The sequence below is a fragment of the Ranitomeya imitator genome, chromosome 2 (assembly GCF_032444005.1).
Source record: "Ranitomeya imitator isolate aRanImi1 chromosome 2, aRanImi1.pri, whole genome shotgun sequence".
Taxonomy (NCBI): domain Eukaryota; kingdom Metazoa; phylum Chordata; class Amphibia; order Anura; family Dendrobatidae; genus Ranitomeya; species Ranitomeya imitator.
In genome coordinates this window covers 9,816,489-9,835,277 of record NC_091283.1, presented here as the reverse complement: position 1 = coordinate 9,835,277, position 18,789 = coordinate 9,816,489, and the positions used below count along the sequence as shown (strand labels likewise).

The 18,789-nt window shown below is 50.0% G+C and overlaps 1 protein-coding gene across 1 annotated transcript in view; it reads right to left on the bottom strand.

The window, feature by feature from the left end:
- Positions 1-18,789, bottom strand: part of XPNPEP2 (X-prolyl aminopeptidase 2) — a 110,100-nt gene that overhangs the window by 7,201 nt on the left and 84,110 nt on the right. The window contains exons 15-19 of the mRNA XM_069746091.1: positions 15,672-15,732; positions 14,637-14,706; positions 14,436-14,540; positions 13,891-13,950; positions 9,556-9,632 (exon numbers count right to left, since the gene is read on the bottom strand). Coding sequence (XP_069602192.1) covers positions 9,556-9,632; positions 13,891-13,950; positions 14,436-14,540; positions 14,637-14,706; positions 15,672-15,732 — 373 coding nt within the window. The remainder of the gene's footprint in view (positions 1-9,555; positions 9,633-13,890; positions 13,951-14,435; positions 14,541-14,636; positions 14,707-15,671; positions 15,733-18,789) is intronic.

Below are 18,789 nucleotides of genomic sequence, written 5' to 3'. Positions count from 1 at the left end.
GCCCTTGCAGTGTCCTATTCCATTGAGAGGAATTGATGCCACGCCTTTGGCCAAGAATAAGCCTCAATACTGGACCCAGCTGACCATGTGCATGGCTCCTGCACATCAGGAGGTTATTCGCTTTCTGGTGTTGCATAATCTGCATGATGTGGTCGTGTTGGGGTTGCCATGGCTACAAGCCCATAATCCAGTATTAGATTGAAAATCCATGTCGGTGTCCAGCTGGGGTTGTCAGGGGGTACATGGTGATGTTCCATTTCTGTCAATTTCGTCATCCACCCCTTCTGAGGTTCCAGAGTTCTTGTCTGATTACCGGGATGTATTTGATGAGCCCAAGTCCGATGCCCTACCTCCGCATAGGGATTGTGATTGTGCTATCAATTTGATTCCTGGTAGTAAATTCCCAAAAGGTTGACTGTTTAATTTATCTGTGCCTGAGCACGCCGCTATGCGCAGTTATGTGAAGGAATCCCTGGAGAAGGGGCATATTCGCCCGTCATCGTCACCATTAGGAGCAGGGTTCTTTTTTGTAGCCAAGAAGGATGGTTCGCTGAGACCTTGTATAGATTACCGCCTTCAAAATAAGATCACGGTTAAATTTCAGTACCCCTTGCCATTGTTATCTGATTTGTTTGCTTGGATTAAGGGGGCTAGTTGGTTCACCAAGATAGATCTTCGTGGTGCGTATAATCTGGTGCGAATCAGGCGAGGAGATGAATGGAAAACTGCATTTAATACGCCCGAGGGTCATTTTGAGTATCTAGTGATGCCATTCGGACTTGCCAATGCTCCATCAGTGTTTCAGTCCTTTATGCATGACATCTTCCGAGAGTACCTGGATAAATTCCTGATTGTGTACTTGGATGACATTTTGATCTTCTCGGATGATTGGGAGTCTCATGTGAAGCAGGTCAGAACAGTTTTTCAGGTCCTGCGTGCTAATTCTTTGTTTGTGAAGGGATCAAAGTGTCTCTTTGGTGTGCAGAAGGTTTCAGTTTTGGGGTTCATCTTTTCCCCTTCTACTATCGAGATGGATCCTGTTAAGGTCCAAGCCATCCATGATTGGACTCAGCCGACATCTCTGAAAAGTCTGCAAAAGTTCCTGGGCTTTGCTAATTTTTATCGTCGCTTCATCTGCAATTTTTCTAGTATTGCCAAACCATTGACCGATTTGACCAAGAAGGGTGCTGATTTGGTCAATTGGTCTTCTGCTGCTGTGGAAGCTTTTCAAGAGTTGAAGCGTCGTTTTTCTTCTGCCCCTGTGTTGTGTCAACCAGATGTTTCTCTTCCGTTCCAGGTCGAGGTTGATGCTTCTGAGATTGGAGCAGGGGCTGTTTTGTCGCAGAGAGGTTCTGATTGCTCAGTGATGAAACCATGCGCTTTTTTTTCCAGGAAGTTTTCGCCTGCTTAGCGAAATGATGATGTGGGCAACCGAGAGTTGCTGGCCATGAAGTGGGCATTCGAGGAGTGGCGTCATTGGCTTGAAGGAGCTAAGCATCGCGTGGTGGTATTGACTGATCATAAGAACTTGACTTATCTTGAGTCTGCTAAGCGGTTGAGTCCTAGACAGGCTCGTTGGTCGCTGTTTTTTGCCCGTTTTGACTTTGTGATTTCGTACCTTCCGGGCTCTAAAAATGTGAAGGCGGATGCTCTGTCTAGGAGTTTTGTGCCCGACTCTCCGGGTTTGTCTGAGCCGGCGGGTATCCTCAAAGAGGAAGTAATTGTGTCTGCCATCTCCCCTGATTTGCGGCGGGTGCTGCAAAAATTTCAGGCTAATAAACCTGATCGTTGTCCAGCGGAGAGACTGTTTGTCCCTGATAAGTGGACCAATAAAGTTATCTCTGAGGTTCATTGTTCGGTGTTGGCTGGTCATCCTGGAATCTTTGGTACCAGAGAGTTAGTGGCTAGATCCTTTTGGTGGCCGTCTCTGTCGCGGGATGTGTGTACTTTTGTGCAGTCCTGTGGGATTTGTGCTCGGGCTAAGCCCTGCTGTTCTCGTGCCAGTGGGTTGCTTTTGCCCTTGCCGGTCCCAAAGAGGCCTTGGACACATATCTCTATGGATTTTATTTCTGATCTTCCCGTTTCTCAAAAGATGTCAGTCATTTGGGTGGTCTGTGATCGCTTTTCTAAGATGGTCCATTTGGTACCCTTGTCTAAATTGCCTTCCTCCTCTGATTTGGTGCCATTGTTCTTCCAGCATGTGGTTCGTTTACATGGCATTCCAGAGAATATCGTTTCTGACAGAGGTTCCCAGTTTGTTTCAAGGTTTTGGCGAGCCTTTTGTGGTAGGATGGGCATTGACTTGTCTTTTTCCTCGGCTTTCCATCCTCAGACTAATGGCCAGACCGAACGAACCAATCAGACCTTGGAAACATCCGAGATGCTTTGTTTCTGCCGATCAGGATGACTGGGTGTCCTTTTTGCCTTTGGCTGAGTTTGCCCTTAATAATCGGGCCAGCTCGGCTACCTTGGTTTCGCCATTTTTCTGCAATTCTGGGTTCCATCCTCGTTTCTCTTCAGGACAGGTTGAGTCTTCGGACTGTCCTGGTGTGGATACTGTGGTGGACAGGTTGCAGCAGATTTGGACTCATGTAGTGGACAATTTGACCTTGTCCCAGGAGAAGGCTCAACGTTTCGCTAATCGCAGACGCCGTGTGGGTCCCCGACTTCGTGTTGGGGATTTGGTTTGGTTATCTTCTCGTCATATTCCTATGAAGGTTTCCTCTCCTAAGTTTAAACCTAGTTTCATTGGTCCGTATAGGATTTCTGAGGTTCTTAATCCTGTGTCTTTTCGTCTGACCCTTCCAGATTCTTTTTCCATACATAACGTATTCCATAGGTCATTGTTGCGGAGATACGTGGCACCTATGGTTCCATCTGTTGATCCTCCTGCCCCGGTTTTGGTGGAGGGGGAATTGGAGTATATTGTGGAGAAGATTTTGGATTCTCGTGTTTCTAGACGGAAACTCCAGTATCTGGTTAAATGGAAGGGTTATGCTCAGGAAGATAATTCCTGGGTTTTTGCCTCTGATGTCCATGCTCCCGATCTTGTTCGTGCCTTTCATGTGGCTCATCCTGGTCGGCCTGGGGGCTCTGGTGAGGGTTCGGTGACCCCTCCTCAAGGGGGGGTACTGTTGTGAATTCTGTGGCAAAGCTCCCTCCTGTGGTCACAAGTGGTACTTCGGCTGATTCTCTCTGTGAGCTTCTGTTGGTGGAGGGAAGTGGTACTGCGGCTTCTGAGTTTCCTCCCTCAGGTGATCTGGTGAGGTCGTTAGGTGCTTCTCTACTTAACTCCACCTAATGCTTTGATCCTGGCTTCCTGTCAATGTTCCAGTGTTGGACTTGCTTTTCCCTGGATCATTCCTGTGGCCTGCTGCTCTGCATAGCTAAGTTCTTCTTTGCTATTTGTTTGCTATTTTTTCTTTCCAGCTTGTCTAATTTTTTGCCGTTAGTTCGGTATGGAGGGTCTTTTGCCCTCTTTGCGTGGTTTTCTTTAGGGTTTTGTGTAGACCGCAAAGTTACCTTTTCTGTCCTCGCTCTGTTAAGAAAGTCGGGCCTCACTTTGCTGAATCTATTTCATCTCTACGTTTGTCTTTTCATCTTAACTCACAGTCATTATATGTGGGGGGCTGCCTTTTCCTTTGGGGTATTTCTCTGAGGCAAGGTAGGCTTATTTTCTATCTTCAGGATAGTTAGTTTCTCAGGCTGTGCCGAGTTGCATAGGCAGAGTTAGGCGCAATCCACGGCTGCCTCTAGTGTTGTTTGGAGAGGATTAGGGATTGCGGTCAGCAGAGTTCCCACGTCTCAGAGCTCGTTCTATGATTTTGGGTTATTGTCAGATCACTGTATGTGCTGACCGCTATGTCCATTGTGGTACTGAATTGCCTTTCATAACAGGTGGCATTTCTTTGGAGGGCCGCACAGCTCTCCATGTGCTCGCCAGAGGTAACCTGACTGCCATTAGGTAGCGAGATGAGACCCTCAGACCCCTTGTGAGACCATATGCTGGTGCGGTTGCCCTGGGTTCCTCATAATGCAGGACAATGCCAGACCTCATGTGGCTGGAGTGTGTCAGCAGTTCCTGCAAGATGAAGGCATTGAAGATATGGACTGGCTGCCCGTTCCCCAGACCAGAATCTGATTGAGCACATCTGGGACATCATGTCTCGTTCCATCCACCAACGTCACGGTGCACCACAGACTGTCCAGGAGTTGGCGGATGCTTTAGTCCAGGTCTACAGACTACTGTAACGCTCTATTAATTGGCCTCCCCCTCACGCGACTTTCCCCTCTCCAGTCTATCCTTAATGCGGCAGCCAGGGTTGTCCATCTGGCTAATCGTTACTCGGACGTGTCCGCTCTTCGCCAGTCGTTACACTGGCTGCCCATTCATTACAGGATACAATTCAAAGTACTTGTTCTCACCCACAAAGCTCTCCACAGTGCGGCCCCCCTTACATCTCCTCCCTCATTTCTGTCTGTCGGCCTAACCGACCTCTGCGCTCTTCAAATGACTTTCGACTAACCTCTGCACTAATCTGTACCTCCCACTCCCGACTCCAAGACTTCTCCCGTGCTGCGCCAATCCTCTGGAATGCTCTACCCCAAGATATTAGGACCATCCACAACTTGCATAGTTTTAGGCGCTCGCTCAAAACTCATTTGTTCAGAGCGGCCTATCACGTTCCCTAATCAAACTCATTTTATGTTTGTGTGTGTGTGTAGCCCATTCAGTATCTCCATCTACCCCCCACTCTATGAAGATGGCTGGACCCTCATTGTAAATACATCATTGTAAATACACACCTGTACTTTGTATCTCCCCCACCTCATTGTAGATTGTAAGCTCTCATGAGCAGGGTTGTCTTATTTTGTCTTATTTTGCTTTATTACTGTATTGTTAACATTGTTACCTATGACTGTTGTGTTTGAAACTGTTAAACTGTAAAGCGCTGCGGAATATGTTGGCGCTATATAAATAAATAAATAAATAAGGTCTGGGAGGAGATCCCTCAGGAGACCATCCGCCGCCTCATCAGGAGCATGTCCGGCTGTTGTAGGGAGGTCATACAGGCATGTGGAGGCATCATTTACTTGTCTTGAGGCATTTCCACTGAAGTTGGATCAGCCTGTAATTTGATTTTCCACTTTGATTTTGAGCATCATTCCAACTCCAGGCCTTCATTGGTTAAAAAATTTGATTTCCATTGATGATTTTTGTGTGATTTTGTTGTCAGCACATTCAACTTTGTACAGAACAAAGTGTTCAATGAGAAGATTTAATTCATTCAGATCTAGGATGTGTTATTTGAGTGTTCCCTTTATTTTTTGAGCAGTGTATATATATATATATAGAGAGAGAGAGAGAGAGAGAGAGAGAGAGAGAGAGAAAAGAGAGCACAGCAGCTGTTGTGAATTCTGTTGTCAAGCTCCCTCCTGTGGTCATGAATGGTACTTCGGCTGGTTCTGTCCATGGGCTTCCTCTGGTGGTTGTGAGTGGGGCTGCGGCTTCTGAGTTTCCTTCCACAGGTGACGAGGTTAATTCGTTAGATGGCTGCTCTATTTAACTCCACTTAGATCATTGCTCCATGCCACCTATCAATGTTCCAGTATTGGTCTAGTTCTCTCCTGGATCGTTCTTGTGACCTGTCTTCCCAGCAGAAGCTAAGTTCCTGCTTGTTTTTCTCTTGTTTGCTATTTTTCTGTCCAGCTTGCTATTTTGATTTTTGTCTTGCTTGCTGGAAGCTCTGGGATGCAGAGGGGCGCCTCCGCACCGTGAGTCGGTGCGGAGGGTCTTTTTGCGCCTTCTGCGTGTTCTTTTTGTAGTTTTTGTGCTGACCGCAAAGTTACCTTTCCTATCCTCTGTCTGTTCAGTAAGTCGGGCCTCTCTTTGCTAAATCTATTTCATCTCTGTGTTTGTAATTTTCATCTTACTCACAGTCATTATATGTGGGGGGCTGCCTTTTCCTTTGTGGAATTTCTCTGAGGCAAGGTAGGCTTTATTTTTCTATCTTTAGGGCTAGCTAGTTCCTTAGGCTGTGACGAGTTGCATGGAGAGCGTTAGGAGCAATCAACGGCTATTTCTAGTGTGTGTGATAGGATTAGGGATTGCGGTCAGCAGAGTTCCCACGTCCCAGAGCTTGTCCTGTATTATTAGTAACTATCAGGTCATTCCGTGTGCTCTTAACCACCAGGTCCATTATTGTCCTAACCACCAGGTCATAACAAGCAGCACTATGTACAGTACTATGCTACTAAGTTTAGGCCATGTGAAAACACAGAAAAACATTAAAAACATAATCTAGATTTTGCTACTCAAAAAAATGTTTTCCAAATAAATGTTTTTGTAAACTTACGGAAATGAATGAAAATGAAGGCTCTTAATGCATAAATTGGCCAATTCATGTATGCCCATCAACCATGGCAAGGTGACTGTAACAACCCTGCCGGCATCACTGCATGGCCTTCCATTCCCCACCTGCCTATTACATCTACTCACTCACCCAGTGCCATGCTGTGAGATCTGTCTGCTGCTGGCTCCATGCAATGTGTTCCATGGCTGCTTACTCTGTGTACACTTCCTGGCTGTGTGCATAGGGGGGCGGCGCCAGCCACTCCGGATTCTTATTGAGACTGTGTGCACCTCCCTTGGGTGTTCCTGGCCAATAGCCTTGAGGCCTCTGATACTTAAGGCATCCTCATTGGAGGATGCCTGTGCAAACTATTTCCCTCAGTTAGAACTTGCTACTGAGCTGCCAGGTTGTGTCTGTTTCCTGTCTCTGATGGCTGCAATTGCAGGTTTTAACCTGTGTTCTGTTTCTATGTCCGTTCCTGTCTGAACTCTGGTCTACGTCTGTTCCTGCTCCTCCTTTGTCATTAGTCTTTTCCCACTCTGCTGTGTGTACCTCCGCCTTATCTTTCTGCTCTGTTCGCCACTGTCTGTGGCTCTGCTTCTCTCTGCTCAGTTCTACCACAACCTGTGGTTCTGTGTCTCTTGGCTTTTCTCTCAGCTCTGCTCTCTGTAACCTTGCTCTGCACTCTGGGGCTTTGCTCTGCGGTTCTGCTCAGCTCTCACTCTGCGGCTCCGCTCCTTGCGGTTCTACGTCTCTTGCTCTTGGCTCCGCCTCCTGCGTTTCTGCATGTGGTTTTGCCTCCTGCGTTTCTGTACGTGACTCTGCCTCCAGCTCTTAGCTCCGCCTTCTCCTGCTCTGCTCTTAGCTCCGCCTTCTCCTGCTCTGCTCTTAGCTCCGCCTTCTCCTGCTCTGCTCTTAGCTCCGCCTTCTCCTGCTCTGCTCTTAGCTCCGCCTTCTCCTGCTCTGCTCTTAGCTCCGCCTTCTCCTGCTCTGCTCTTAGCTCCGCCTTCTCCTGCTCTGCTCTTAGCTCTGCCTTCTCTGCTCTTAGCTCCGCCTTCTCCTTCTCTGCTCTTAGCTCCGCCTTCTCATTCCTGCTCGTAGCTCCGCCTCCTGTGGTTCTGCTTTGCATTTGCTCTTGCTCTATCTCTGTTCAGCAAATTGCCGTACAGGTCTCTACCTGTTTCCATACACCCGCCTGTATACCAGTTCCCACCAGAGTATCAACCCTGTCTGCCTGAGTGCCAGCCGCGCCCGTTTGCCTGCCTGTATCTCCGTCAAGCCAGTCCGCCCATCAGGACCTCTGCCGTACCCGTCTGTCAGCCAGTGTCACAGCCGTGCCTGCCTGCCCGTGTCTTGTCCCCGGAGGGATCAGCAGCCACAGTCAGACTCCACCCTGGAGTGGTACCTGGTAGCTTCCTATTGCACAAGTCTGACCTCACCATCAGAGGCTCCAGCGAACACCTGGGAAGCTACTTAGTTACGCCCCTTCCAGGGAAGTTTGGTCTGTGGTCCAGTGGGGCCACACCCCCAGACGCCCGCGCCAACCAGTTTCGGCGCGAGTGTTACAGTGACCTCCCTCTGCTGGGTCCCTGCTCTACTGTACAAGCCTTCCCTTGGACTATCAACCTACAATTTTGGACACTCATGTCTGCTCCTGGGCTAAGCCTACAATTTATGGACAAGTAGAGCTGGTTGCGGCCACCTGCAGGTCAATGGGAGGAGTGCAGAATACCCGGCTCCCGGCTCCCTCGCAGCGTCCTGTCCTGGCCGCACCTTGTACTGTATGAGCGGTCACATGGGGCCGCTCATTTACAGTAATGAATATGCGGCTCCACCACTTTGGTAGGTGGAGCCGCATATTCATTACTGTAAATGAACGGCCCCACGTGACCGCTCATACAGTACAAGGTGCGGCCAGGACAGGACGCTGCGAGGGAGCCGGGTGAGTATTTTAATCACAGCGGGTGGGGGGGCGCACAGGGGGTGGGAGGGGGTTGGGGACCTGGATATTGATTTTACACACTAATATTCATATCTTCTCTACAGCAAACGCTGCTGCAGGGAAGATATGAATGGAGGCTTCAGCACGATGCCGGGGACAGCGCTAAACTTTAGCTCTGTCTCCGGCACGGTGCGTGTGGTACCCAGTGGGCACACGGGCGGCACACGTGTGCCACACTGATGTGCCACAGAAACGCACCGGCACACGGACACGGATAATTCCGGTACTGATTTTTCCGGTACCGGAAATATCTGGACGTGTGAGACTGCCCTAAGGCTTCTGGCAAGGTCCTCACAGTTCTCTCTGTCCTCCTTGAAGGTGGGACACAAACCCATATGACAGGTGGCTTGAGCCTTTTATAGGGTCTCTATCACGACCTGGGCTCTATGCACCACTGTATCTCCTGGGTATTAGGGCAGACAGATTACGGGTAGTTCAGCTGTCCTGCCAGTTTCTGCTGTAAGTCTTGGAATCCCTCACAACTTTGGTCTTCCGGCTACCGGTATCCGGCTTCGCAGGGAGATAGCTCAATCGCAGCTGTCCTCCCCTGGTGTCACTCTTCTGTGCTTCGCTCTCTTGCACGCTCACTAAATGCTGTTCTTCCTTTCATACTCTCTCAATCCTGGAGCTGCAGCACCTCATGGCTGCACGGCCCCTCACACATCTCTCTGCCTTAGACTGCTCCAGTCTGCTGTCTGGCCGCCACGAACTGACTAACTTTCCCTCCAGACCAGAATTTTTATATAGTGGAGTCACCCATAAGCAGGATCAGAGCTCCCCCTTCTGGCCTGGAGTGTGAACATGTTGTGCGCTTTGTGATTACCTGATAAAAGGTATCATCGCTTACAAGCGTGACATCACTCATCCCGTGAGGAAAGCAATGCCACGATGACAACCATGACAATGGGGCACCACATACCCCATCTGAACCAAGCAACAGAGAGATAGACAACAGAGCAAGTGCTGGCCCCAAGCAACAGAGAGATGGGGTTCGGGTTTTGGTTCAGTTTCGGATGTTGCTCTGGTACCAAACTTTGGAATAAAGTTCGAATCTGGTACCAGAACCCGGACTTCCACAGGTCCGCGCATCCGTACTTATACTTATGTCATTCTTTTGCCATATACACTCTATATACTCTGCGCCCTTATATTATTCTACATAGTGAAAAAAATAGATAAAAAGGGAAATAAAAAAGAAACCTTGGTCTCTGCTTCCACCACCACAGCAATATCCTCAATACGAATCCCAAAATGTCCATCATGATAGTAGCCGGGTTCTAGGAAAGAAAATGAAAGATATAGTGAAGGTGTGAGGGTGCAAAGGCTGCAGTCTCAAAGAGTCACCACCACTGTATCCACAACAGCTCAACCAAAAAGCAGGGGATAGGGTAGAAGCCCCAGTGTAACAGTGCCAGCCATAGCGCCCCAGTGTAACAGTGCCATCCAAGGCGCCCCAGTGTAACAGTGCCGGCCATAGCGCCCCAGTGTAACAGTGCCATCCAAGGCGCCCCAGTGTAACAGTGCCAGCCATAGCGCCCCAGTGTAACAGTGCCATCCAAGGCGCCCCAGTGTAACAGTGCCGGCCATAGCGCCCCAGTGTAACAGTGCCATCCAAGGCGCCCCAGTGTAACAGTGCCGGCCACAGCGCCCCAGTGTAACAGTGCCGGCCACAGCGCCCCAGTGTAACAGTGCCGGCCACAGCGCCCCAGTGTAACAGTGCCGGCCTCCGCGCCCCAGTGTAACAGTGTCAGCCACGGTGCTCCAGTGTAACAGTGCCGGCCACCGCGCCCCAGTGTAACAGTGCCGGCCACCGCGCCCCAGTGTAACAGTGCCGGCCACCGCGCCCCAGTGTAACAGTGCCGGCCTCCGCGCCCCAGTGTAACAGTGTCAGCCACGGTGCTCCAGTGTAACAGTGCCGGCCACCGCGCCCCAGTGTAACAGTGCCGGCCACCGCGCCCCAGTGTAACAGTGCCGGCCACCGCGCCCCAGTGTAACAGTGCCGGCCTCCGCGCCCCAGTGTAACAGTGTCAGCCACGGTGCTCCAGTGTAACAGTGTCAGCCACCGCGCCCCAGTGTAACAGTGCCGGCCACCGCGCCCCAGTGTAACAGTGCCGGCCATAGCGCCCCAGTGTAACAGTGCCATCCAAGGCGCCCCAGTGTAACAGTGCCGGCCACAGCGCCCCAGTGTAACAGTGCCGGCCACCGCGCCCCAGTGTAACAGTGCCGGCCACCGCGCCCCAGTGTAACAGTGCCGGCCACCGCGCCCCAGTGTAACAGTGCCGGCCACAGCGCCCCAGTGTAACAGTGCCGGCCTCCGCGCCCCAGTGTAACAGTGTCAGCCACGGTGCTCCAGTGTAACAGTGCCGGCCACCGCGCCCCAGTGTAACAGTGCCGGCCATAGCGCCCCAGTGTAACAGTGCCATCCAAGGCGCCCCAGTGTAACAGTGCCGGCCACAGCGCCCCAGTGTAACAGTGCCGGCCACCGCGCCCCAGTGTAACAGTGCCGGCCACCGCGCCCCAGTGTAACAGTGCCGGCCTCCGCGCCCCAGTGTAACAGTGCCGGCCACAGCGCCCCAGTGTAACAGTGCCGGCCTCCGCGCCCCAGTGTAACAGTGTCAGCCACGGTGCTCCAGTGTAACAGTGCCGGCCACCGCGCCCCAGTGTAACAGTGCCGGCCACAGCGCCCCAGTGTAACAGTGCCGGCCTCCGCGCCCCAGTGTAACAGTGTCAGCCACGGTGCTCCAGTGTAACAGTGCCGGCCACAGCGCCCCAGTGTAACAGTGCCGGCCACCGCGCCCCAGTGTAACAGTGCCGGCCACAGCGCCCCAGTGTAACAGTGCCGGCCTCCGCGCCCCAGTGTAACAGTGTCAGCCACGGTGCTCCAGTGTAACAGTGCCGGCCACCGCGCCCCAGTGTAACAGTGCCGGCCATAGCGCCCCAGTGTAACAGTGCCATCCAAGGCGCCCCAGTGTAACAGTGCCGGCCACAGCGCCCCAGTGTAACAGTGCCGGCCACCGCGCCCCAGTGTAACAGTGCCGGCCACCGCGCCCCAGTGTAACAGTGCCGGCCTCCGCGCCCCAGTGTAACAGTGCCGGCCACAGCGCCCCAGTGTAACAGTGCCGGCCTCCGCGCCCCAGTGTAACAGTGTCAGCCACGGTGCTCCAGTGTAACAGTGCCGGCCACCGCGCCCCAGTGTAACAGTGCCGGCCACAGTGCCCCAGTGTAACAGTGCCAGCCACAGTGCCCCAGTGTAACAGTGCCAGCCACAGTGCCCCAGTGTAACAGTGCCAGCCACAGCGCCCCAGTGTAACAGTGCCGGCCACAGCGCCCCAGTGTAACAGTGCCGGCCACAGCGCCCCAGTGTAACAGTGCCGGCCACCGCGCCCCAGTGTAACAGTGCCGGCCACAGTGCCCCAGTGTAACAGTGCCGGCCACAGCGCCCCAGTGTAACAGTGCCGGCCACGGTGCCCCAGTGTAACAGTGTCGGCCACGGCGCCCCAGTGTAACAGTGCCGGCCACGGTGCCCCAGTGTAACAGTGCCGGCCACGGTGCCCCAGTGTAACAGTGCCGGCCACAGCGCCCCAGTGTAACAGTGCCGGCCACAGCGCCCCAGTGTAACAGTGCCGGCCACCGCGCCCCAGTGTAACAGTGCCGGCCACAGTGCCCCAGTGTAACAGTGCCGGCCACAGCGCCCCAGTGTAACAGTGCCGGCCACGGTGCCCCAGTGTAACAGTGCCGGCCACAGCGCCCCAGTGTAACAGTGCCGGCCACGGTGCCCCAGTGTAACAGTGTCGGCCAAGGTGCTCCAGTGTAACAGTGCCGGCCACGGTGCCCCAGTGTAACAGTGTCGGCCACCGTGCCCCAGTGTAACAGTGCCGGCCACCGCGCCCCAGTGTAACAGTGCCAGCCACCGCACCCCAGTGTAACAGTGCCGGCCACCGCGCCCCAGTGTAACAGTGCCGGCCACCGCGCCCCAGTGTAACAGTGCCGGCCACCGCGCCCCAGTGTAACAGTGCCGGCCACCGCGCCCCAGTGTAACAGTGCCGGCCACAGAGCCCCAGTGTAACAGTGCCAGCCACCGCGCCCCAGTGTAACAGTGCCGGCCACAGCGCCCCAGTGTAACAGTGCCGGCCACAGCGCCCCAGTGTAACAGTGCCGGCCACAGCGCCCCAGTGTAACAGTGCCGGCCACCGCGCCCCAGTGTAACAGTGCCAGCCACCGCACCCCAGTGTAACAGTGCCGGCCACCGCGCCCCAGTGTAACAGTGCCGGCCACCGCGCCCCAGTGTAACAGTGCCGGCCACCGCGCCCCAGTGTAACAGTGCCGGCCACCGCGCCCCAGTGTAACAGTGCCGGCCACCGCGCCCCAGTGTAACAGTGCCGGCCACAGAGCCCCAGTGTAACAGTGCCAGCCACCGCACCCCAGTGTAACAGTGCCGACCACGGTGACCGACCAATGGTGTCCCCGATATGCTCGAGGAGATAAGTCTGGAGATGCTGCAGCCGTGGGAGCAGGTTTAGGCCACACAGGCGCCTCACAGTAGTGGGAGAAATATGAGACCTGATATAGTCGTGATGAACATGACTCTTGGGACAGTTTGGGGAAATGGCCGCACCAGTAGTTCCATAACTAAATCAATGTATCCCGAGTTTTTTGTTACCTGGAATGAAGACTAGAGGGGTCCGACTATCGGAAACTATGACCCCCCCTACACCATAATCCCGGGAGTAGAACCAGTGTGACGTTCCCTTGTGAAGGCTTCTTCGTGGCGTTGCCCATGTGGTCTCCAGACCAATCACCAAGTGAGACCTGTCTCTGAAGAGGACGGACCTCCATTCCAGCCTCCATTGCCATCTTGCTCGGCACATGGAGGCCTTTAAAAGCTGAAGTGAATGGAGCAGCTGCAGCCGGATGTCCAGGTTATAGCCACGATGTTGTGCAAACGCTGTTGACGCATTGTGTAGACCCTGACGCCTCGGGCTCGGCCAGTAACGTCTAATATCACTGGGAGCACAGAGGATCACAGCGCAGCATTCTTGTACCCAGACGTTTCGCCTCTGTGCACCTGCTTTGTCATTATTCACCAAACATCTGGGACACGTAATGTTGATCGGGGCAGACATCTGGGCCGACGCTGCGATCTGCCGGACTGATAACCGGATCTCTCCGGCTTCTGTCCCTCTCAGTCTGTGACAAGTGGCGATGACGGCACATAGAGGACCGGAGGCAGCGCACGATCTCCCCATAGGACGGGGGCAAATTTACAGATTTCATGTGGATAAAAAATGTGCTTTCTCTCCGGCTCTTATGCTCCTCCCACTTGTCACAGATTGGAGCGAGATACTGTAACGTGTGATTATTTGCAGATGTTGGCGACACCGGCTTCATCCTGCCTGGCCTCGCGGCTCGTCCTTGGTGCGGCTACTTCAGTGTTGAGGAGTGTATCATAGCGTGCCGAGCACCGGACCCCCGGATATATCCAGGACGAAGAGGAATCACCTGCAGGAAACGTCGGCGGTCAGAGGCCGGACTCACCGATAGATGTGAACATGCCTTTAGTCAGAGGGATGTTGTTGGTCTGCAGTCCGACCGGCCCTAAAATATCCAGGAATATGGAGAAATAAGAACATTGTAGCGAATAGGACGGAGCACGAATCGCAACAGTAATTAATGCATAACTAACAATATAAATACTATACAAAGTAACAAACTAAATACCAAGAACGACTTGTTCACATAGAGCGTTTATTATGCATTTTACCATCTTTTTAAAAAAAAAAAGAAAGAATGCAGAAAAAAAGTGTTTTACACCAACAGCAAAATAATGATAAAGGAACATAACTTTTCTTTGCGTTTTATGACTTGCGATGTGTTTTTATGAAAAACAATATTCGTTCAGTGTTTTTACTGCAGTTTTTTCCCCCTTTGAGACAGTCAAAAAAAAAACGCAGCCAAAAAATACATCAAAAGCTATGCAAAAAAAAATCATTAAAATGCAAAGAATTTCAGCCGTCGTCTCACAAAAAAAAAAGCATAAAAACGCTACATGTGAATATATCCTAACTGCTCCTCCCACTTACATTCATGGACAGCAAAGAAGTTTCCAATCCCGTGTCCGGTGCCGTGGCCAAAGTTCAATCCCACCTCCCATAGGGCTTGTCTGGCTATCGATTCAATGGCTCTGCCTGCAAATAAGAAAGAGTCATTGTAGCAGTGAGATCCTCCGGAAATCAGGATGACAATGGTAACAAAACACACGGAGAGTAATTTAATGAAGATACCGGCAGTGCGAGGTGGGAACACCAGTCTGCTCAGCTCGATATTCCCCATTAGGACGCGTGTATAGGCCTCCTACAGGACAGACATACAACAGAAGTCAGAATTCGGTGTCCTCCAACTGTAGGAATCAAGGTCTCCAGCTTATCTAAGGCCATGTGCACACGGAGGTTTCTTTTTTTGAGGCAGTCAACAATGATGAGGTTTCTAGAAGAAAAATGCTCCTGAATCTGCGAGATTTTGTTGTAATTTTGGAATAGTTATGATTTCTGAAGCTTTCTGATTGACCAGTTTGGAGCGTTTTCCATCACGGGTTGCTTCACTGTCTGCCTAGCCTTTGCTGGTTATTAATTATAGGGGGACCCTACGTAATTATTTTTTTTGGGGGGGTCTCATTTTAATAACCAGTAAAGTATACAGCTGTGAGCTGATATTAATAGCCTGGGAAGCTCCGTAGATATTACCCCCTTCCCAAACTACAAACGTCAGCCCCCAGCTGTCTGCTTTCCCTCTGCTGGTTAATAAAATCTCGGGGGATCCTTCGCCATTTTTTTTCATAATTTTTTTTTTATTAATAAAATACATGTACAGTAAGATGCACACACACCGTACTAATTATATATTATGTGACATGTTTATATCTATGCTTCTGTATCCTTCTATATATATCTATCTTGAAGAATATTTCCTTTGAAAACGATGTGTAAACGACAGAGAATTACTTTATGTAAAAGCTGATGCTAAAATTGCATTGCAGTCAGATCACATTCGCATATAAATCGGATGTCATTCGGATGCTAGGTGCGAAAAATCGCATTATACTCGCAAGAAAATTGTATGACCCTCGTCCCACTTTTCCAGGCCTCAATTTTTTTTTACGGTGATGGGTACGAGCTCTTAGCCTCAGACTTTATAGTGTGACAGGAGGAAACATTGTCATCACATAAAGACGATCACATAATCTCTAGGACCGGACGGTGTCGCCCGATTCTTTCCGGAATCCTCGCTGTGGTTATTCTCACTAAGAACAAACATGTCACCTTTTCAAAGTCCGACGGCGTCCCCCAGTGCACCGTCCTGGTGATGTCTGTGGTCCCATCACTGAAAACCAGATGGACAATAAGAGCTTTACAGAGTGAATGTTAATACTGAGTGTCAGGTTCCACCATTACTATCAGCACGACGGCTGAGACTAGAATTACTAATGTTAGTGCTGGAATTACAGGTACGAGCGGCGACTCTGCTGCTGATGTTACTATAATTATTACTATTGTGACTGTGTGTGAGAGGGAGCCAGGACCGTAGTCATAGCCGAGGATTGCGGTATAATCAGGGCCCTTGCCTCCCATCACATATATACAGTGTCCATTATTCATCATACCTGCGATTCCAGGTTCAGCACCGTCAGGGTCTCTTCTCTGTTGCAAGAGACGCTTTGTAATCGGTTTCGCATGAATTGAGACACAGTCCTTTACAACTTTCAACTGAACAACTTTATTGACTTCAGGACACAGCACATCCAGTTCTGTTTCAGCATTGACATCACGTTTCAAGCAGTACATATCTTTCTCTTTTCATGTTCTCTTCCCTTTGTCACTAAGCAAGCTCCCGGGTCGGACCGTATCATACGGCTCCTCAGCATCCTCCCTGTTTAGCTCCACATCAGTTGAGAATTCCCTCGTCCGTTTCGCCCCGGACATGAGGGCATCAGCCCACGAAGCAATGCTCCACATGATGAGCGACCTGCCCGTCTCTACTGCTGTGTCCCCCACGAAGCTCCAGTTTTTTTCACTGACTGTCACTGCTACTCCTGCTGTCACTACTGTAGTCTTCCTCCCTGGCCCTGGATGGCTGGGCTTACCGTTAAACATCGCCGTCCCCAGGGCTATAGCCATGCTGGATGTTATGGGCTCCCTGGTCCCAACTGCCTACAACAAGGAAGTCCCCCTAACTTACCCACAGTGACTCCTCCTAAGTATTAACCGTTAACTATCTACAGTGCTATTTCCTTCACTATGACGTACCCCATCTTGTGGCTATAAGTGAGTACTACGCTTTCCCTATTTGAAAGTAAAATACATAACAGCAACAGTTAAACATGACATACGGTACCGGGATGAGTAAGAAATGCAAGGACATAATGCACCCCTTACAACTATTATTTGTATTGTTGTGATTTCTGATGTTACTATTGTTGCGATTATTATTACTACTAATACTACTCCTATAATTACTAGTTACCCGTACAAGTTATCATTGTTTAATAACGGACTATTACTATTATTCCTACTAATGATACTACTATCATTACAGCTACTAATTATAACTTCTAATGATACAATTATTACTACTTTTCCTGCAACTACAATTAGTTTTGTATTTCCTACCACTAAAGCTGCATTCACACCATCAGTATTTGGTCAGTATTTTACATCAGTAATAATAATAATAATAATAATAATAATTTTTATTTATATAGCGCCAACATATTCCGCAGCGCTTTACAAATTATAAGCTCAGGCGAAACGCGCGTCGGGCTGGTGCGGGCCATCACGGGACCACCCATACAGTTAAGTATTCCACTGATTTATGCAGCTACTTTATTGTCTGATTTATGGGGTCTAGGTGAACTGAGAGCACATTGTGCTGCTGCATTAGCGATTACATTGTGCCACGATCTGCATTATATTGCTATACAAGGAGTTTCCCTTTACTGCCAGACGGACTTAATGTGCAATATCTATGCTATGTTGTCATATAAATGATTTATATTTTGCTATATTAATTTGTGCACATAGCGTATGTATTTTATATGGTGCCTTATTTATATCCCTTCCTATATTTATTATTACTCTGGCACTTTTAAAGTTCTCTGGAACAGTACACCTTGTGGCACTACAATTATTTATGTGATAGTTGGATATCCCGCTACAGACAAAACTGGTATTTTTACATTCTGTGGATACTAATGTTGGAACTATTTGTGGCTTGTTATATTATTTTATTTTACTTTGGTCTCTGTGGTATCCCGTACCTTCTTTCCACCTGGTTTTGCTTTTCCCGTTTATTTATGTTATGTGATTTTTTTATGATTAATAAAATTACGTTTACTATGTCTCTATGAGTTGTGCATTATGTTATAGGTTTGGTATTTTGGTAAATGCACACTATACGGTTATTGTTCTACATATATGTGTATTCATACAATAGACATTACAGCATAACAGAAATACAGTTCAAAACAGATATCAAGAGGAGTGAGGGCCCTGCTCGTAAGCTTACAAACTATGAGGAAAAGGGGAGACACGAGAGGTGGATGGTAACAATTGCTATAGTTATTCGGACCAGCCATAGTGTAAGGCTTGGGTGTTCATGTAAAGCTGCATGAACCAGTTAATTAATTTTTTTTTTTTTTAATATAGGCCACACAGGGATCGTTAGGTTAATGCATTGAGGCGGTAGGCCAGTCTGAACAAATGAGTTTTTAGGGCACGCTTAAAACTGTGGGGATTGGGGATTAATCGTATTATCCTAGGTAGTGCATTCCAAAGAATCGGCGCAGCACGTGTAAAGTCTTGGAGACGGGAGTGGGAGGTTCTGATTATTGAGGATGCTAACCTGAGGTCATCAGCGGAGCGGAGGGCACGGGTAGGGTGGTAGACTGAGACCAGAGAGGAGATGTAGGGTGGTGCTGAGCCATGGAGTGCTTTGTGGATGAGGGTAGTAGTTTTGTACTGGATTCTTGAGTGGATGGGTAACCAGTGTAATGACTGGCACAAGGTAGAGGCATCGGTGTAACGGTTGGTGAGGAATATGATCCTGGCAGCAGCATTCAGGACAGATTGGAGCGGGGAGAGTTTGGTAAGAGGGAGGCCGATTAGTAGAGAGTTACAATAGTCCAGACGAGAATGAATAAGTGAAACAGTAAGAGTTTTTGCAGAGTCGAAAGTAAGAAAAGGGCGAATTCTAGAAATGTTTTTGAGATGCAGGTAAGAAGAGCGAGCCAGTGATCGGATGTAGGGGGTGAATGAAAGGTCAGAATCAAGGATGACCCCAAGGCAGCGGGCATGTTGCTTTGGAGTAATGGTGGAACCGCACACGGAGATGGCAATGTCAGGCAAAGGTAGGTTAGTAGAGGGAGAGAACACGAGGAGTTCA